General features: G+C 53.3%; 1 protein-coding gene across 2 annotated transcripts in view; it reads right to left on the bottom strand.

The window, feature by feature from the left end:
• Window positions 1-21,288, bottom strand: part of PFKP (phosphofructokinase, platelet) — a 63,499-nt gene that overhangs the window by 10,373 nt on the left and 31,838 nt on the right. Inside the window, exons 5-17 of one of the 2 annotated variants that reach the window (XM_087420871.1) lie at window positions 20,960-21,125; window positions 19,645-19,689; window positions 19,332-19,440; window positions 15,545-15,640; window positions 13,302-13,394; window positions 12,544-12,669; window positions 10,748-10,812; window positions 10,141-10,210; window positions 9,652-9,798; window positions 7,595-7,665; window positions 5,864-5,951; window positions 4,843-4,995; window positions 1,200-1,352 (exon numbers count right to left, since the gene is read on the bottom strand). In XM_087420871.1, coding sequence (XP_087276997.1) covers window positions 1,200-1,352; window positions 4,843-4,995; window positions 5,864-5,951; window positions 7,595-7,665; window positions 9,652-9,798; window positions 10,141-10,210; window positions 10,748-10,812; window positions 12,544-12,669; window positions 13,302-13,394; window positions 15,545-15,640; window positions 19,332-19,440; window positions 19,645-19,689; window positions 20,960-21,125 — 1,382 coding nt within the window. The remainder of the gene's footprint in view (window positions 1-1,199; window positions 1,353-4,842; window positions 4,996-5,863; window positions 5,952-7,594; window positions 7,666-9,651; window positions 9,799-10,140; window positions 10,211-10,747; window positions 10,813-12,543; window positions 12,670-13,301; window positions 13,395-15,544; window positions 15,641-19,331; window positions 19,441-19,644; window positions 19,690-20,959; window positions 21,126-21,288) is intronic. The other variant, XM_004425419.3, reaches the window with a different exon arrangement.

Raw genomic sequence — 21,288 nt, forward strand, 5'->3', positions numbered from 1 at the left:
GCCGGGGTAACATGCCAGGTGCGGGGTTGAGAGGGTGAAGCGAGCGTGAGCATCCAAGAGATGCTGGCTGTGCCCCACGGAGGAGTGAAGGGAGATGCTGGGCCCTCGCAGCTCTCAGTGGCCGGTGGCTACTTCATGGGTCTGTCTATGACCATCTTACATGCAGAGAAACAGAACTCCAAGGAGGCTAAATGTGGGGCCCGTGGGAGCCTCTAACCTGGGAATGAGCCTCTTGGAGGCCATCACCCTACAAGGAAGCAGAAGGACAAGCCCACCTCTGGACAACAAATTCAGTGAGAACGTGAGCGGGATGAGTCAGAGGTACCCGCAGTTTAAGAGTGAAAGGCTATGATGCAACAGAGAATCAGGACGCAGGCCTGGCGAAAGCCCTCCCCTCCCCTCCCCGCGTCACAGTCAGCTCAGAAGAGAAAGACCAGACTGACACCACCATCTTCCCGTCCTCCCAGGGTCTGGGCCAAGCTGAGCGGAGGGAACTTGCCAACAGTGAGGGCTCTGCACTGCAGACTCCCTCCCGGAGAGCGCATTTCAGCTCCTGTGGCGCCTCCCGCTTATAGAGAAGCACATTCCCAAGGCCTGGGCGGGCCCCGCGCTCCCCTGGAACTGTCACACGCACCCAGCACCTAGCCCTGTCTGCACACCCTCCTGATGTGTCGTCTCCTCTAACAGACCACACGTCTGGCTATGCACACACGTGGCCATGCACACACATGACTATGCACACACGTGGCTACGCACACACGTGGCTATGCACTCACATGACTATGCACGCCCGTGGCTTTGTACACATCTGGCAGCAGGCCTCATCACATACGACCCCTCAGCGTGCCTGGGAAATACCCCAGGCTTCTTGTACAGGTGGTACAGAAATAGAGATGGTGATGGTACCCAGGGCACTGATGGAACATCTCACTTTGCGAGGATAAAGATGGCTCTCCCTCAGATGGAGAAGCTAGGAAAACTATCCTGTTGTGGGAAGTGTGATATAAACTCCCGCTAACAGGAAAAAAAGAGTGGTAACAGATGGACTCATTCATTGTGGAAGACTGGATGGTTTCCCTTTCAGGTTCTACTTGAGGGGAAAGAGAAAGACCCCAGGCTTTCAGCCTGACTGGGGTCCTCTCTGGGCAGAAGAAACAAACGGTGAAAGAAACCACCCAGCGAGGGGAGTGGACTCTTACCTCCACAATCGTGTTCAGGCCAGTGTCAGAACCCAGGCTCAGCTCTGTGCCCGGGACATTGTTGCTAATGGTGGCAGGCAGGACGCAAATAGGGATGCAAAACTCCTGGTGTCTGCTGCGCGCCTCCGCCATGGTGAGCGCGCCCTCGAAAGCCTGAAGCAGCAGTGCGGGGGTCAGCGGGTGCCGCCCAGGGAGGCGATAGGGGGCCCGACAGGCGGGCAGCTTGGCGAGCTCCGTCCGTGCGGGTCAGTGGGTGAGGAAGCTCCAGGTTAGCACGGAGTCGGGGCGGGAAGACTCGCCAGTGCAGGGGCACGGGCTCTGGGTGCGGGCCTCCCCGGGGCTCCCGCCCAGCATGGGTGGGACGCAAGCAGGCAGGCAGCAAAGCAGGGCCGCATCGGGTTAGTGTGGACGCACAGTGGTCCTTTCCTGGCATCTCGGAGGTGAGGGAAGCCAATCGGGTTGGGAAAGTTTAAGGGCAGGCCCCTCAGCTAACTTTCTGCAGTAAGCGGGGCCTTGCCCTGCCCGCTAGGACCCCATCAAATGGCCCACGTCAGACATGGCAGACGTGCAGCCGGGGACTCGGGGCGCCTCTCTGCTCTCCGTCAGGAGGAACAGCCCCACCAGGCCCTCCGCAATGCTCACACAGGCAGCACGGGGAGCCGGGCCCCACACGTGCTCCAGAATCCCCAGGTGAGATTGTTTGGCTCTGATGTCAAGAAAGGAACTGTTGTTAAGCCGAGGGCAGAGGTTTGGTTCGTCTGCCTCAGCGGGTTAATCACAACAGTTCATTAGTGGACACAGGTCCACCCATCCACCATCCCTGGGTCCACGAATCTCTAGACACAACCAGGCTTCTGGTGAGCGTTTGTGCAAATGGACCCATGTCTGGTCTTTATTCATCCCCCTACGTGGCCACGGTGCATCCTGCTGCAGGAATGCTCACGACTCAAGGCAGGGGGGACCCAGGCCTCTCTGAAGGGTGTGCTCTCCATTACCCCTGATCTAGGGCACCTGTGGCCCAAGATGTGTGGATGGGGGACCCACGGTGGTTAGTTCAGGGGGTGGCCAGGAGGAAGGTGAGGCCGTCACTCGGATGCCTCCTGGCCCCTCTGCCATCGCCCTCCTCCACCCGGCTGGCCCCTCTCAGTCTCCGCATGGACCCTGCCTCTGGGGCCTCAGATCACTTTGGGATCTTAAATCACTGAGATGTGTTTCGAGAGATGCGTCTGCGAGCTGAGCGTGAGGACAACAACAAGCATCCAGAGAACACGGCAGCTGATCACACGGGATGTCTCAGGGCTTCTCAGCCTTGGCACTGCTGATCTGGGTGGACAGCTCCCTGGTGGGGGGCCGTCCTGCCACCGTGGGGGGTCAGCAGTGTTGGACCTCCACTCACCAGAGGCAGGGCACCCCCTGCCCAGTTCTGATGACCAAGAGTGTCCCCAGACAGTGCAGATGTCCCCTGGGGCAACATCACCACCAGGTGTGAACCAGCCAACTCTGAACAGAGGGAACTGGCTGGTGCTGAGACGCCCGCGGGCTGGACCCCGGATGCTCTTCCTATAACGAGGGCCTCTGGACGTGAGACCATGGCCCGCAGGTGACCGGAGCCACTGAATGAGGTGGATGAACGGATGCTACACTGGCTCTGGTCCTCGACCCTGAGGGCTCCCTGGACCCCTGGAGCAGACCAGGAGAGACGCAGAGCACCCAGGTCTCGTCGGCTCAGCCCCCCAGCACGTTGTCTGCATGCACCCCCTTTCCTTTATGTGGCCAGTCCAGCCAAGCTCCAGCCCAGATCCAAACCTCCTAAGAAAGATTCAGCTTTATTTCGGCTTTAACCAGCAGAAATCTGAAAGAAACCAATTTCAGCACGCCACATCCACGCTTGTGTCCCCACAGCTTCGGACACTCGGAGCAGGCCCAGGAGTGGCCACTGCAGCTCTCACTCAGGTCAACCTAACTGCCCAGCGCACCACCGGTCACTAACCAGAACCAGAACCACGGCACCAGACCGCCTGCCCACTGGCAGCCTCAGAGCGCTCCCGATGACTGCATAAGGGCAGGCGGGCCTGGCACCTTCACAGAGACCTGCCTGCTGTGTGACTGGTTAACCCGGCTTTGAGAAACCCAAAGGAATAAAAAACCCAATTTAAAAGATCATATGATAAATCTCAAAATCTCTCTAAGGGAAGCAGGATGGATAATTTGGAGTTTTCCCTATATGTTCTGGTTTTCAAATTTTCAACAACACATGTATTAAATCTTTACAATCTAGAAAAAGAAAATTCTTGGTAGCCGAGGAGCCTGGAATCATAAAGTGGGAGAATCTTATCTTCATGCCTGAAAGTGTGTAACAAACACCACGAGGAGGTAAGCAGCCACCTCAGCCAGGACCGCAAATGACAACACTCCAAGTCCCCCCAACCCCGCCCCAAGAGGGGTCCAATTAGGTAACAGTTAGGAAAAATGACCTCCCAGTTGCTTCTACTGAGCAGAAGCAGATTCAAAATCCAGCTATGGCAGGGAAAAGAGCAGTAAAAAGATGATGAAGTTCATTTTGCGACAGACCGCGACCTTTCAATTCACAGCTTGAAGGTCTATCAGGATGGATTAGTCCAACAGCAGCGAGAGCAGGGAGGACAGACCCCAGGAGGGCGCAAGCAGCGGCCCAGCAAGGTTAGTGAGCACACGAGGACGCCCCAGCGGGGACACAGGCGACACTGGGCAGAGCTTTTAGTAAAGAATCTCAGCAAGTTTAAGCAGCTCAGAAAAGCAAGAAACAAGTGCGAAGCGTCACTTACCATTTGAACTTTATTTTAAAAGCGTTTCTTTTATTTACCAGCACTAGAAACAGGTGTGATGCCACGGGCTACACAAAAAAGTCTTAAAACATTCATGAGATCTACGTCTCAAGGAAAAAAAAATTGAGAATTTACTGAAAAATTTTAGACACCGAATTTAAAAAAAAAAAAAAAGAAATGCATTCTGTGTGAGGTGCTCATCTTCAAACTCATACGTGATTTCCTGAGTGTGATTCATAAATATGATAATAAGGATGTATTTTTATGTTTTGTTACTGCCTTTGGGCAGAAAACCTAAAACAGCATCAATGCTGTTTTCAATGTAGTTAAATCCCCCATCTGCAAGGGGAGAATGATGCTATCGGCCGTGGCCACATACAACAAATGCTAATGGCGGATGCAGGTCGATGAATAAAATTGCAAAATATTTAGCTCAGGTTGTACCATCAAACATGAAAGCAAGGCCATTGGACCCAGGATTTATCATGGTAAGGTGTTCCAGGCTTCAAGTAAATTTGGCTCAGCCAAAAATGTAATAATTTTAACAATTATCCAAATCACAAAACACCGGGCCCTCGACTGCCTGAGCCACAGACTCGCACTGTCACCTAATGGGCCTGGGCAGTGATGCGGCGTCCTGGCCGAGGCACGGGAAAAGAGCCGAAAAAATCTCTGGGAGCCGGATCAGGGATTGGCAGTCTTGTTATATACTTTTCCGAAAACAAACCAACCAACCCTGGACCTCGCCCCGGTCTCCAGTGTGCTGGTAGATAAAAGCGGGTCAGGCGCCCTCCGGGTTAGCATCCGCCGCACCTGCTTTGCTGCCCACGCAGACTTACGTCGGTGATGGTGTTCAGGGCAGTGTCTGCACCGATGCTGAAATCAGAGCCCGGCACGTTGTTGGAGACCGTGGCGGGAACCATGACCATGGGGATACAGAACTCCTCGTGCTTCTCCCGGGCAGCTGACAGTTCCAACAGTCCCAGGTAGGCCTGTCAGACAAGTGTGTGCAGTTGTGGGGGGGTGGGGGGTAGAGGGGCGTCGGTGGGCCGCTAAAAAACCAACACGGAAACACATTAACGTCACAGACAGGGACAAGCAGTTCTTGAAGCACAAAGGACACCTCGGGACATTGTCAGGGAGAAGCAAGACTAACTCTTATCGGCAAGAATGATTGTCAGAAGTTCTTACATTTTCTTTAAGGTAAACTGAAAGATCGTCATGGGACTGATCTTGGTTGAACTGAAAAAATTAAGCTCTACAGTCTAATAAGTAATTAAAAAAATAATCTGGGGATCCAGCCCAGCAGTGTAGTGGTTAAGTTCGCATGCTCCACTTTGGCGGCCCAGGGTTCACAGGTTCAGATCTCGGGCATGGACCTTTGTACCACTCATCAAGCCATGCTGTGGCAGGTGTCCCACATAAAATAGAGGAAGATGGGCACAGATGTTAGCTCAGGGCTAATCTTCCTCACCAAAAAAAACATAAATAAAAAAAAAGATAATCTGGCCATATAACTACCTTCCTCTCTGAATAGCCACTGGGCTTCACATTCAAGAGAGAGAATCATTCCTGTAGACTCGAAATACATCTGAACCCTCTGAGCAGATGAATCCCAGGCAAGGAGTCAAGTTTTCGCTTCCTGATTAGGTCGCTCTATTGGCACCAAGTGTCACACCATGTCTCGCCACCTGGTACACTCTGCATTGTAACTGTCCAGTGGCAGGCGGGCCTGGGGCTCTAGGACTCCAGTTCATGAGGAGCGGTGGACGGCACTACGGGTGGTGGAAGCCAGCACAGGGTCCTCACTCAGACCCGCAGCACTAACGAACCACCAGGTGAAAAGAGATGACCACGTACCTCAAACCCGCCAATGATCAAGAGCGCGTTGATGCTGTGGGTGTGCATCTGCGTGGCGATCTCCGTCAAGTACTTCCCAGGGAGGGTACTAGAAGGAGTCCAGTCGGGACAGGAGGTCAGACAGACTTCACAGTGGACGACACCCTCCCCCAGCACACCTCCCCACCCTCCGTGGCCGAGCCGTGCAGCCCCGAAGAGATCTGCTCCCTTCTCTGCGGGGTTGGTGGTTGGCAGGGCTGGGGAACTACCCATGCAGAAGTGGCCAGGAATCAAATCTCAAGAAAGTGTCTTTGCAAAGGGAAGCAAGAAGAGACTTTTCAGCTGCCCAACAGCTTGACCTCAACGAATCCTGCTGGCTCATCAGAACACAGACGAACCAGGGTAGCTTCATATATTCACAATAATTGTTTGAATGGAAACTTCCAGCTTCACATCACGTACATATACCTTATCCATTCTAATCTCCTTTCAAGTCATCTCCAGCCATACTTGCCCTCCTCCCTGTTTTATTACTATTTCAAACGACACGGCCAGCAGGTGGAATCAGACAACTGGCCGTGCCCCATCCCAAGAGCCTGCCCAACACCCACCCTGATCTTTCTGTTCTGTTGACTGGAGGAAGTAAGGTGTTTATACTGTTGGTAGATTTACAAGAAGTTGTAGAGCGAAAACGTCCAGGCCTGGGTAGTCAGGGCACACAGGTGGACGCGATTCAAGTACCAGGCCCCTCCCAGCGTCCAGCATCGTCAGAATGCGCTGCCAACTCGCCCCTCCCATCCACCCCAGAGCAACTCCCGGCTCGGCTTATGGAGCAAGCTCTGCCTGGGTGTCCCGGAGAGTCGGGAGGCCCAGGAGGCACAGAGAGCCCCCCACTTCTGCACGGAGCTCTGCCGTCCAGAACACCAACAGCACGAGTGCTCGGGGGACCCGACAGCAGGCAGCTTTGGAGAACTAGCCGAGCTCTGGGAACCCTGCCAGCAGCTGGGCCGTACGGGCCCTGGCATCAAAGCAGAACGGAGAGGGGAACAGGTTCCTTGGGACAATAAGCTAACACTTACGTGGAATCCAACATTTATTAGACTCACACACAGAGTCCTCTCCTTCCGTGTTAAAATGTCACATACAGTAATGACTAATACTCGCACCCCTGAGATCAGAGATGAAAAGAACTCAGGCTAATATGAAATCACAGCACCTCTTAAATTATCCCATCCCAGCAAGGCCGGAAAACAGACGCTCACTGTAATTCAGAAACCTCTGTTTTGACGCTGGAATCACTCAGGTCATTTCTCTGCTGTGGGAATCTGGGCCTTCAGCCCTGGGGCCGCTCAGGTCTGTTGTCCCCACAGACACGAAGCCACTATCAACGCTCGAATTCTGGTTTAAGTAGGATGGTCCCTCCAGCTCAGTGACATCACTTGTCTTTGTCACCTCACGAGATAGAGGATTGTTGCCCAGTGTTTGGGTCTTCAAATCAACGGGAGTGAGGAATCACGGAGGAAATAGCTCCAGAGTTCTCCCCCTCGTCACTTTTCAAGGGCACATCTCATCCAGCCTGAAAACCTAACCCACGCCCCTCCTGGAGTGGGGCCGGGACGTGCACCAGCGCCAATTTCCCTCAGGACCCTTGACAGGAAATTAACAGCAGCAGCCTCTGCAGCTGCTATTCTGTTCTAGAATATGGCTTTCTCTTCTTGCTAAGAGTGGGTCGGAATCAAGAAGGGAAATTACCGTTTTGTCCCGAGAATGGAACCTCCTTGGCCTGTCCAACCTCCAACATCTCCCCAGCCGATTTCTTTGATCTAATGCGCAAACACAGAAGGAAAAAGACGGGAGAATCAGAAAGCTTTACGAATAGCCCAGATGTCCGCCCCTCAACAGGCTGTGTGTCTGCGAGGATCTGTGAAAGGTTAGGAAATGCTTTCCTCGCCAGGCCGAACGAGTCAAGCCCCAACCCGGATTCTAATTCATTAGGAGCAGCAACGGGCCTGAGGTCCTGCCTGGGGGAGACCTCTGCATCCTATTCCTCGTCACATGGATCAGTTAGATACTTTAGTTGCCCAAATTCTACCATTGGGACATAAAAGAATAATTAATATTATTAACAATTAATATTATAGCATTTTAATTGATATAAGATTAAAAGAACACTTCTTAAAAGTTGAAAAAAATCTAAAACCATGGATGAATGCCAGCTGGGAGTCTGCCCCCTCCCTGGGCACTCAGGGCCCTGGGCTGTCCCCCTCTCTACTCATGACAGCAAAGCCCTTTCTCTTCCCCCTTCTCTCTCGCCCTCGGGGCCCTCTGTCAGTCTTAAACACCATCTGTATGCTGAAGCCCCCTCAAAGGTGTGTGTTTGCCCAACCTCTTGAAGATCCGGAACACAATATCCATCTGCTTACAGGACACCTCCCCTTGACGCCCAGCAGACATCTCCCACTTAACACCCCCAATCTCAGCGCCTCTCACATTTCCTCATCTCCATCAACCGCAGCTCAGGCCAGAAACGGATGCACCTTGCTCCTTTCTTCACACCTGCGTCTATTCAGGAGCGAATTCTATTGGCCCTGCCTTCAAAATACATCCAGACCCTAGAAGACTTCTCACCAACTCCACTGCTGCCAGGTGGCCCGAGCCCCCCGCATCTCCTGTCTGGGTTATGGCAGGAGCCCCCCGACTAGTCTCCTGCTTCCCCATTCTGCTTCTTGTGAAAATCTGTCCCTTTGTGCCACGCCCCTGCTCCAAACCCTCCCCTTCTCAGAAGAAAAGCCAAACTCCACACCATCACCTACAGAGGGTCTGGCCCTCCACTCCTTTCCCTCATCCCTTCTTCCTCCTCTGCTGCAGCCACGCGAGCCCCTCCCCCCTGCGAACACCTCAGGGCCTTCGTACCTTCCCCTGGTCTGCCTGGAATGAACGTCCCATGTCCCCATGGGCCACTCGCTCAGCCCCTTCGACCTCTAGTCTGAGATGACCTTCCAACAGCGCTCGTCTTTAGGGTCTTAGCACAGACCCCCGATCCCACCTTTGTGTGTCTTTTTCATGCGGGACCCCGCCTAATACGCTATACAGTTTACTCGATCTATTTTCACCTACTGTCATCTCCCTCCCTGAGCTGCAGATTCTGTGGGGGCAGGAGGCTTTGTCTGCTTTCTTCACTAATTTAATTCCACAGCATAAGAACTCAGTACATGGTTGCCAAGCAATCGGGTGAATAAAAACCACAGACCAGGACACACTGGGCTGAGAATGGAGGATCTGCAGCCTCCCCACGGTGTCTACGATCCTGCACCGTGTGACCTCGGTCAAGTCGATTACCGTGTCTGTGCCCTAGCTGTCTCGTAAGGAAAATGGGGATAATACCTCAGATTTATTGTGAGATTTAAATGTTAACATACGTAAATCCCGGGGAGCAGTAAACGTACAGAGTGAGCACTCAGGAAGTGTTCATCTACCCATGAAGGTTTTATTTGGGCACGTGCCCTCCGTGTGCCACCCTACACACTCTCGGGGCCCCTGTTCCCCTTTCCACTTAATGCCAGAGAGTCCACTGGACCCCAGAGGCCCTTCCCACTGCCTTTTGAGAAACTGGAAACATGTCCCACCCCGAGCTTCACTGCAGGGCCTGGACCACACCTAGGATGGGACCCTAACCCAGAAGTCATCCTTAAAAATCGGTCGCTGTGCTCACCATTGACGGAGCCCTAGGTGTTGAGCCCTGGAAGGTATGACCCCCGTTTATCCACGACACGACCTTCCCTTCGCCGGCCGCCCCTCAAGGGACTCACCTGGCCTTTGGCGAAGCCCTCGAAGCCGTCGTAGACAGCGAACACCTTGTGGCCGTCGGCGATGCCCACCCGCACAGCCGAGCGCACGGCCGCGTTCATGCCGGCGGCAGGCGCGCCCACGTTGATGATGCCCACGTTACAGTTGCTCTGCAAGACGGGAGGACGCATGCCGCCCGTCACAGGGGGTCCCCGCTCACAGGCACTGCACACCTGGAAGCGGCCCGCCCTGCCAGGCCAGGCCGGGGACCTCACGGCCGAGAGATGGGGCCAGACACTCGGAGAGTGAGAGGCAGCATCGGTCCACGGCAGGAGGGAGGCCAGGAGGACAGGGTTGGCGGGGTGGACAGGGATGGCCTTTTGGGAGCTAACATCTGATCCAAACCCAAGCCGGCCAGGGCAGAAGGGCACCCACACCAGAGAAGGACCGAGGCATCACAGGTGGCGGGAAGAAGGAGAGAGGGGGGTGCCATGCCCTGCAGCATCGCCTACCTTTGGGATATGGGCGTCTGGTTTCTTGATGGCGAGCCGCTTGTAGGTGTTCAGGTTGCTCTCGAAGCTCCTAGAAAGAAGGGATGCTGTTGGACCAGAGTTAGCATGGCAGACAGAGCACAGGGTGGCGGGGGGCTCATCTGGGGAGAAGGGGCCACAGGGAGCAACGGTGCCAGACACAGACATTCTGCAGGCGCTTGCTGTCTCTGGGCTCTGGGGGGAAGGGGCCCCAGGATTACCCTGCATCCCACAAGGCCCTTGATGGGGACCCACAGCGCTGTGCGTTTCCAGTTAATGTACAGGACACAAGTGGGCTGAGGACCAAAGGCGTCTAGTACTCAAAACTAAACGCTCGCCTCATGTCACTGTCTACCCTAATCTCGTTAAGTTCTGAACAACCCCACCCTGAAAAAAATTAAAGGAATAAACGTGTTCCCCCTAACTAGTCCTCTAGGCCTTCGGCCTGTAGAAACGGTGCCTCGAGTACTGTCTCAACTTCTGCCTTCTTGTATTGACACAGAACGAGCACAACCTCGAAGCACGTTCCCAGCAGCCGGCCTGAGGAGCACAGGTCCCCACCACAGAGAGTTGCCTCCAGAACAGTCACCTTCCTCGGAGCCGCACAGCATCCTTAAATCTCCCCTCATCCATCGCCTTTTGTACATCCTGGGTCTTTAAAGAAACGAGGAAAGGGAGAGAGAACACATCAAGACTCGGTGCATCGTGGATCCGGGTGTGCAGGGGTGGAACCAGCTCTGTCTTTCCATCCCGTTCCCTTCACATTCCCACCTCGCAGGCCGGCAGCCTGGGGTCAGAGAGTCCACACTGAGGCTGTGGCCGGCCCGTCACTGTCCGGCTAGAGGGAGAAGCCCAGGTCTGCCCAGCCCAGGCTGACACGGAAAAGGACGAGGTGGCACGGCTGGCATTGCCACAGGAAGCAGGCCCTGAAACCCGAGGGATTTCACCCCATGACAGCAAAGCCAGAAGTGAGGGGATCTCTCAGGAAGGGGTCTGGAAACTCCCAATCTGATTCTAGTGAGGAAAAAGCAAACAGAACAGCCCACTCCTGGGAGCTGGAGGACCCGAGCAGGGTCGGGGCAGGCCGAGGGGGCAGAGTTCGGGGCCCCGGGGGAAAGTGCTTGGGGACCAACACGCCCAGCTGGCTCCCAGCCTCTGCCCCTCACTTGAGGCCCTTGGGCAAGTTATTCATCTGTCTGAGCTTCAGTTTCCTCCTCTGTACAGTAAGAAAGACGCCCCTCCTTCTAATGTTGTCTGTGTGACACAGACACGCCAGACCCTCAGGACGATAACCACAGAGCAGATGCTCACACACACACACGTGCACACCACACACGTATACACACATAATCACACACACACCCAGACACACACACATGCACACCACACACAATCACATATACACATGCATACACACACACACAATCATATATGCACATGCACACACACAATCACATATACCCATGCACACACACAGTCACATATACACATGCACACACAATCACATATACACGCGCACACAATCAAATATACACATGCGCACACAATCACATATACACATGCACACACAATCACATATACACATGCACACAATCACATATACACACGCACACACATATGCACACCACATGCAAGCACACACACGCACACAATCACATATACATGTGCACACACACATGTGCATACACACACAGGCTTTATTCTCTCTCATAGGCTTTTGGAAATTATGTTTCGAAGGTTACTTTCACCACAAGCCCCTGGACTCAATTACTTAGTTACCTCTCTGTCTATGTTATAAAGTACAGATACTTCAGAGCCACTGGAAAGACCAAATAAAGTGATAGCCATGAATGGACTTTGAAAAACAGTTATAATGCAGCTCCACTGCCGCCTCACCTACTGGACAGTTAACCGGAAAATTATAACCCATTTCCCACCTCCGTCCGCACGCACTCCTGGGGCCTGAGGGAGGCGGGTGTGTGTCAGAATGTCACCGGAATTAGCCACCCCAGTGTCAGGTCGCAGATTTGAATGTCCTGGGGGACAGGAGGGCAGGAGCGGCTGCAGTTTGAGAGGTTCAACGATGTCCCTCCCCGCTGGGAAACCCCCCTCAGATTCTCACAGAACCACGTCCTTCGAGTCTACAGTGACTTGTCCACGGAAACATACGTGGGTCCTCCGAGCGCACTGCTTCCCCGTAGACTGGACTCACTGTTGGGGGCGGTTACAACTACGTGTCACAGAGTCAAGAAAGGGAAGCAGTCCAGGTGTCACAAGGCCTGCCGCGTCCCCACAGGGCAGTGGCTCGTGTCCTGGGAAAGGTCATCGACTCCCTGTCCGTTTGGTCAGCAACAGACGCAGGGATGGCGTAAACTCGGGGCTCACCATCTGCACGCACTCCATCAGGGGCAGGCGCACAGCCTGGTTCCCGCTCAGCGACACCACGCAGGCTGGGGTCTCCGGGGTGGCCTGGAGGAGGGCGACCACGGCCTCCACACCCATTCGGCTGGCCTGGAATGACATTCACAACGTCAAAGACAGCCCACCACCGGTCCAGGCAGCGCTCCAGCCCCGGTGCCCACGGGAGATGCTTCCAAGACAGAGGCCCCCACCCTGCCTTGTGCAGACGGCCCACCTGTGCTAAACTCGTCCATCTTCAACTTCCCTTCATCCTCCTGAACCCAGTCCCATTAGATGCTCGTAGTCCTGCCTGCTTACTGTTAGCCCACCCCAACAAAGAGTTTCGACTCCACCAAGAACTGGCCAGGTGGGGAGGGGAGAGCAGCCAAGATCGACAGCTGAGGATCAGGACTCAGGTCTCTGCTGTCCCCTGGCTCTGTTTCTAGAACCTTGCACGTAGATGCCACCTTTCCACCTTTTGGGATTTAATCCCCTGGAGTCCCCACGTTTGGTGGGGTCTCCCAGCGTCCGGGTGACTGGGGGACCTAGAAACCATTCTAGGCTAGCGAGTCTGCAAGTGACAACATGGCCGTAGCATCTCGGGGATGAGCATCCACAATGTAGGCAGACGCTTTTACCTGACAGCTCTACGAATGTGCGTCTTGGTAGCAAATTGGTCCCTCGCACTCCCAGACACGTTCCTCCCCCTGTGAAGACGTCTCACAGCTTCCATCCTCACTCACCAAAATCCTGTCGAAGGCTGACGGCGTCCCGCCTCTCTGCACGTGTCCAAGGATGGTCACTCGCGTGTCGTATCCCAGCTGAGTGACCACGAGCTGCCAGGAAACATCCCCATCAGAGCACAGACCCCGACACGGGCCCATAGACTCCGACAGGCACAGGGGCCGGGCACTGAGGGGAGATGCTTCCACTCTCTCCTCAGATCCACAAAGAAATAAATTCTAGTTTCTAGACTTCACTTCCTGGGGGAACGTTTATCGGTTAGCTGAAATTTATTTTTTTTAAAATAATGCTTTCAGGAGCTGGCCCGGTGGTTAAGTTCGTGCGCTCCGCTTCAGTGGCCTGGAGTTCACAGGTTCAGATCCTGGGCACAGACCTACACACTGCTTGTCAAACCACGCTGTGGCGGCGTGCCATATAAAGTAGAGGAAGATGGGCACAGATGTTAGCCCAGGGCCAGTCTTCCTCAGCAAAAAAGAGGATTGGCAACAGATGTTAGCTCAGGGCTAATCTTCCTCACCAAAAAAAAAAAAAAAAAAAAGCTTTCCTTATCAAATAAAATCTGTCTCTCCTACCTTGCAAATGAACATAAGTGACATGATTTTTTACAAGACACTGTTTCTAGAGCTTGTATTTAAAACATTATCTGGCACCGGCCTGGTGGCGAAGCGGTTAAGTGCGCGCGCTCTGCTGCTGGTGGCTCGGGATTGGATCCCAGGCGTGCACTGACACACCGCTTGTCAGGCCATGCTGTGGCGGCGTCCCACATAAAGTGGAGGAAGACGGGCATGGATGTTAGCTCAGGGCCAGTCTTCCTCAGCAAAAAGAGGAGGATTGGCATGGATGTGAGCTCAGGGCTGACCTTCCTCACAAAAAAATAAATAAATACAAAATAAAATAAAATAAAGCACCATCTATACTTTACAAAGATGTAAATCTTTCCCCGAATCACCTTACGTTTGTGAAGCTGTGATCTGAAATGCAGGACACAGTAATCGAGGTGCCCCCGCTGTCCGGGACCCCCGTGAACACAGTGGGGTGGCTGGGACAGGTCACCTCTCTTGCTGGACCTCACTTACTCCTCTGCAGAATAATGGGGTTGAGTTACAGGAATGCCGTGGTCCCTTCTTATGCTAACATTCCCTGATTCGATCTCAACTTCAGTTAAGTGGGAAACAAAATCTTTGCTCTGAGATTATTGATTATGTCTCGTAAATATTGGCAGACCCCTCTCACGGCTGCCTATCAATGTCTTTACTATCCAGGTGCACAGCTGGCGCGGGAATCGATAAAAGGCAGGACAGAGCGAGAGCCAAGCTGACAATATCCTTTCCCTGACGGACGGCGTCAACCAGAGCCCGTCTGTCTGCTCTCCGGCCCTTCATCTGGAATGTGCCCGGTTACCCCTGGACTCGGGAACCTGGCCCCTCCGTCACGGGCCTGTGTGACGCGCCAGTGCCCATCTGGGCGAGCCCCTCCGCCCCTGTGGGCCCCTCCGCAGGACCAGCGGGAGCAGTGACTCAGGGCCAGTGACTCGGCTTTCTTTGTGGGGAGGAACATGCTCATGAGAAGGGACAGCAGGTGTCTTTCCTGCCGTGGAACCCGGGCTCCGCTGCCGGGGGGTTGATCCTCCTCCAGTCAGGGCAGCGGTGCCCAGGGCTGGAACTTTCTAACCCCACCCACCCGCAGGTCCCCGGGGCCTTTGGGAATACTGCCGATGGTTAACCCTGGAGGCAGTGCTCTGCGGAAGCCCAGAGTGTATGAGTCTCATGTCATTCAAGTTATGAGTCATTATGAAAATATTTTTAAATATTTAAAAAGAAGAACAAAAAATGCTTTCAAAATAATAATTCAATGTTCCAAACCTCAGACCTGCCCGCTGTGTTAAAATCTCCATTTCCAGGGGCCGGCCCGGTGGCCTAGTGGTTAAGTGCGTGCGCTCCGCTGCTGGCGGCCCGGGTTCAGATCCTGGGCGAGCACCGACGCACCAATTGTCAGGCCATGCTGAGGCGGGGGTCCCATATAAAGTGGAGGAAGATGGGCATGGATGTTAGCTCAGGGCCAGTCTTCCTCAGCAAAAAGAGGAGGATTGGCATGGATGTTAGCTCAGGGCTGATCTTCCTCATAAATAAATAAATAAATAAATATAAATAAATAAATAAATAAATAAATAAATAAAAATAAATAAATAAAAATCTCCGTTTCCAGGCAGGCGAGGGAGGAGGGGAGGATCGCACACACTTACCTCCTTGACTTGCTCCGAGGTAATAGGTTTATTTTGGGTATCGATTGCTCCTTCAGACACAATGATGATATTCAGTCTTTTTTTCCGGGCTCGGTTCTACAGAAATGAAAATCCTCAAGTGCTTAAAACATTCCTAACAACAACAACAACAGAATGCAGCAGTTTGCCCCAACTGAACTGGCTTCTTTCCAGGTAGAAATCGCCACCTGACTGGAAGGTAAAGGTGCTCTGGGTGAGGAGGTGGCGGAGGGTGCAGGGCGGGGAGGGGCCTGCGAGCTCGGTGATGCCACCTCAGAGGGCGGTCAGCCCCCAGGCAGCCCCAGGCTACTGCAAACCAGGCTTCCACTCTCCTTCAGAAGCCAGAGCTTCCTGCCCATCCCCTCGAGCCCCACCCAACCTAGGAATTCTCCACCACTGTGATAATACTGCCCCCAGGCCTGGGCAGGTGGCAGGTGGGGCACAGAAGAGAAATCCGGAGAGAAAGCAGAGCCCAGACGGGGTCGGGAAGCCGCCCCTGTGCAGGGATAGCCAGGCTGGCTCTGCTCATCCTCAGGGGCTCCCAGCAGTCGTCCAAGAGGCCCTAAATCATCCTCAGGCGGTTTGTTCTCTATAAAGGCCCAAGTTAAAGACCCTCCAGTAAAGGGTGTGAGCTGCGTGGGCAGGGCCTGAGCTGCTGCCACCCTGGGGAGGCCAGCGGATGTCATCCAAGGTGACCCGCGAGGCTCCCCACCAGGCATCACACCTATGTACACTGTCGTTGTTTTTGATGGATAGTAAATGTGCTACACTGTGAAGAACGTATTAATGGGAAATATTTTCTTTAAGGTGTAAAGATATGATTACAAGAACGATTATTTTAGCATCATCTGAAACAGCAAAACGGAAGTAATGACACGTCCATAAATATGGGCTTGGGGGCCGGCCCAGTGGCGCAACCGGTTAAGTGCACGCGCTGCACTGCGGCGGCCCAGGGTTCGCCGGTTCGGATCCCGGGCGTGCACCGATACACTGCTTGGCAAGCCATGCTGTGGCGGTGTCCCATATAAAGTGGAGGAAGATGGGCATGGATGTTAGCCCAGGGCCAGTCTTCCTCAGCAAAAAAAGAGGAGGATTGGCAGATGTTAGCACAGGGCTGATCTCTTCACAAAAAAAAAAAAAAAAAATTATGGGCTTGGCCAAATAGCCACGCTTCATCCATAAAATATTCCAAAGTGGTTAAAAAATAATGGAGCATCTACACACTCACATGGGAAGATAAGCCACCTTGTCTGTATAGCTCATTGAATGCCCCCTGGTTCCCCACCTGGACAGATTCATTCACTCGTCAAATCCTCACAAATCAGAGGAACAGTTATGACCCATGGTACAGCTGGGGAACTCAGGACACAGGAAGGTCAGGCCATTGGCGCAAAGTCGGCTGTGGGGGCAGAGCCGAGATCCAACCCTCGGACAGAGAGTCCTCAGCAACCTTATACTGCAGTACCTCTGGTGTGGGGATGCCCTGTGGCGTGCACCCTAGGCCAAGTTATCTGGCAAACATTTGGAAAAATTCTTGCAGTGCTATGTTAATGACCAATAAAAGTTAATTACAGAGCCAGCCCTGATGGACTGGTGGTTAAAGTTCGGCACGCTCTGATTCAGCAGCCCGGGTTCGGTTCCCGGGCGCAGAACCACACCATTCATCTGTCAGTAGCCATGCTCTGGCAGAAGCTCACATAGAAGAACTAGAAGCACCTACAACTAGAATATACAACTATGTACTGGGGCTTTGGGGAGGGAAAAAAAAAAAGAAAGAGAGGAAGACTGGCAACAGATGTTACCTCAGGGTGAATCTTTCCCAGCAAGAAAAAAAAAAAAATCGGCAGTCTTCTTAAAAAAAAAAAAAAAAATTACAGATGCAATGATATCAAGTGTTTCCACAGAAGTGATTTTAAACCACCAGTCCCAACATGTGCTTATTGTTCTCCTAGCTGACAGTGCAGATTACAGAATCTGCAACCCAAGGAGGTTTGCAGGTAAGACCATCCAGTTACAGAAAGAATTGACAAACCTGAAATCAGTGTCTAAAACCCCAGTGTCGGCTTCAGCCCTCCCTCCTTACTGCTGACCTTCTGACCAGCCGAGCACCCCCCAACAGCAGGGGTGCGTTTCCTCATCTCTGAGGGCTGCTGTCAGGGCCTGGCCTATGTCTGCGTCATCCCGGGCCAGGCCAGGGGCTGTCAGGGAGAAGGAAGAACAGCTGGCCGGGACAGGCAAGGCCGCTTGGGGACTGTGACCTCTTAGGTCCTCTTAGGTTATCTCCCTTGCAAGGGTAATTAAACGGATGTCCTCAGCGCCACCCAGAGGGACCAATCTAAAAGGAGCACCACCTCGTCTCACACAGCCCTCCAGGGATCACCCCACACCAACTGGCTGGCGGAGAACGCCACCCACGTCCCAGGTCAGAACCAAGAAACAGTGAACTTATTTATTACTTGGATGGTGGAGTTCATATGTGGACAACCCCCATAATCACTGCTCCACAGCAGCTAAGAGCTCCAGCTTCCAAAGGTGCATGATCCCTCCCTGCAAAGGTACAGCTTTTTTTTGTGTGTGTGTGTGAGGAAGATCAGCCCTGAGCTAACATCCGTGGTAATCCTCCTTTTTGCTGAGGGAGACCGGCTCTGAGCTAACATCTGTTGCCGATCCTCCTCCTTTCTTTTCCCCAAAGCCCCAGTAGATAGCTGTATGTCACAGCTGCACATCCTTCTAGTTGCTGTATGTGGGACGCGGCCTCAGCACGGCCAGAGAAGCAGTGCGTCGGTGCGCGCCCAGGATCCAAACCCGGGCCGCCAGTGGCAGAATGCGAGCACTCAACCACTAAGCCACGGGGCCGGCCCAAAGGTTTAGCTTTAATCGACAGTTTCTTACCCAGGCCAGCAAAGCTCATTTGGTACATTGCTTGAACGCCTTTCTTCAAACCTGTTACCTCGAAGGGGATGGCAATGTCTTATTGCACGTTTGTCTTTGTTGCATGCAATGTTTACGTGTTTGCTGCATATGTCATTGTAATTAGTAAGTAGGCTATGTCATATGCGTACATCATGTACCTACAGAACAGTGACGAGATAGTTATAGAAATAAGAGGAGGGAAATTCACCCACACCGGGACTTCTGTCCTGAAAGATAACCGTGTTTTCAATGAGACCTCCCATGCCTTAGAGGGAAATTTGCTTTACACTAATAATCCACAGTGTGAAACACAAACGTGCTTTCACAAACTACAAACAGAGGAGAAGCCTGGTTCAAAGTAATTAGCAAAAGGTGACACCTGACAGCAAGCGCAGCAAGGGGGGTGGGGGGCGGACCACACGGCTGGAAGGACTGTCATCGCAGGTGTCACGCAGGGTCAAGGGGGATTCAGATGGAGTCAAACGTGGCTGCTCACGCTCTGCTACATGGAGATAGAACAGGAAACGGACCTTCTCCCCAGCTCTGACTTCTTTTAATAGCCACGGTCTCACGGTGCCTCCTCTACTTAAACTGTAACTGCTGCTTTGCTTGGAACACAAAAAAGGGTTGGGTGTTTCTCTACGGCGTTACTCTTTGCAACATCGGGAAGCCGACGCGCGCATGAATAGCCAATATATGCAGACCACATGCAACAAGCTCGAATTCACTTGCGAATCAGAAAGTTTTCACCCGTTCCACACTCTGTCCAAACTGAAAATCCCAAAGGCTGTCACCAGCCCTGGCCAGCGCAGTGCGCCCAGAACCGTTGGCAGGAAGGGAAAAGACTATGACTTACCTCTGAGAGTTTGACGCACATGTTTTCCTGCCAACCTTCCTCTGGCGGAGACTCCGGCAGGAACACCCAGTCCGCCCCACAGGCCAGGGCGCTCACTAGGGCCAGGTACCTATTTGGAAACAGCAAGGACTTTGTAAGGCTGCCACCAGGCACTCGGAGCCCAACGCCAGCCTCGGGCGGACAGAGGCTGGGGCTACCTCGGGACTGCTGGCTCCTCATGACCCTTCCGGGAGCACCTGCACCAAGGGGCCCAGGGCTTCAGGGAGACCGTGCCAGGGGTCCTTCCACCCCAGTCGCATCTACACGTACGTACCCGCAGTGTCTCCCCATGACCTCAAGAACGAACGTCCTCTGGTGGCTGGAAAAGAGAAAAGGAAACGTCCACTCACCACACTGGGCAGAGCGTGAATCGCAAAGAGGAAAGTGCTTCCCCAGCCCCATTAGACGGAACGGCTGCTTCCTGATACGGCTGGTACCAGAGCTTCCAAAGCAAGATCCATCTCCTACAGAAGCAAATGCTACTACAATAGCATTTCCAACTCCTGTGAGCAAAACGGCTTGGGCAGCGAGCACACTTTCCTGGGACATAATTTCCAACATTCGTTCGCTTGTGCCCAGACATACTTATACTGCCGGGACACTGTTCTACGTTCTTTGCAAGATAGCAGCTCTATGGGGCAGTTAGTCACTTGTCTCGTCAAGAACCGAGGATGGACGTATCCCACGGCAAACATGCAGTGCGATGTAAGAAAGTCAGCTCAGTCAGTCCCCGACTGCGGTCTTCCCCTGGAACGGGCATATCGAGCAGCCCTGGGAACTCGGGGGAGATGACGTGGTTTTCCCAGGCACTGGACTGAGACGGTCTCAAACTCCTCATTCATAAAACAGAGAGGTGTTCATTTACTCTTTCACACGCTTTTCTCGAAAAGCGCTCCAGAAACCCCAGGGTGCCGTGGACAGAGCTATTGGTAGTGATTCTGCCGCGAGTCCGAGTCACCGGGGATAACACGATTGCTCCATCGACACTGGTACACCTGCAGGGTGGCTGTGACAGCAAGGCGATGCTCCCCCACGCCTCCAGCGAGGGGGCGAAGCTCACACAGCTTTACCTTCTGCGATTCCCGAGGGAGACCTTCGGCCAGCACTTTAGAAAATGACGATGTTGCCTTCTCGTGTTGGCTAAATTCTCTCCAATGAACACATTTTTCTTTTATAATCAGGATGGGGGAAAGTGACTTTTTTTTTTTTTTTTTTTTTTTTTTAAGATTTTATTTTTCCCCCCAAAGCCCCAGTGGATAGTTGTGTGTCGTAGCTGCACATCCTTCTAGTTGCTGTATGTGGGACTCGGCCTCAGGATGAACGGAGAAGTGGTGCCTCGATGCGCACCCGGGATCCGAACCCGGGTCACCAGCATCGCAGTGCGCGCACTTAACCACCAAGCCACAGGGCCGGCCCGAAAGTGACTTTTTAAAATTGAAAATAAAAAGTAAACCAGGAAACTGTTTTCTTGCTCTAGTTTCTAATACTCAAGTGACAAGACCTGCCCCAGAACACCCATCTGTGGAACCTTCCAGAGCCAGCACTAGCATCTATGCTGCCTGACCCCCGGTTCCTCCAAGCTCCCCTACCTCTGGGCAGTGGTCATGATGGCGTCGATGACTTCAATGATCCTGTGCAGGGCCGAGTCTGTGCCGATGGTCATGTCTGTCCCACAGAAGTCGTTGTCGATGGAGCCCACCATGCCCACGACGTTGAGGTACGAGTGTTTCTGCACCTCCTCCTTGTCGATCTGGCCTGCGTGGGCACAAACCACACTCTCCACAGCGGAGGCAGCGCTCACCCCACGGGCACACCCCTGGCTGCAGAACAGGACGGCCGTGGGCAGGGAGACCCACAATTCTAAACAAGTTTTCTACATATTGTTTTGCTTTCTCAGAACTCTACGCAAACTAATTCT

This window comes from Ceratotherium simum, chromosome 32 (assembly GCF_057802395.1).
Source record: "Ceratotherium simum simum isolate JZ-2026a chromosome 32, ASM5780239v1, whole genome shotgun sequence".
In the NCBI taxonomy this organism is placed as follows: domain Eukaryota; kingdom Metazoa; phylum Chordata; class Mammalia; order Perissodactyla; family Rhinocerotidae; genus Ceratotherium; species Ceratotherium simum.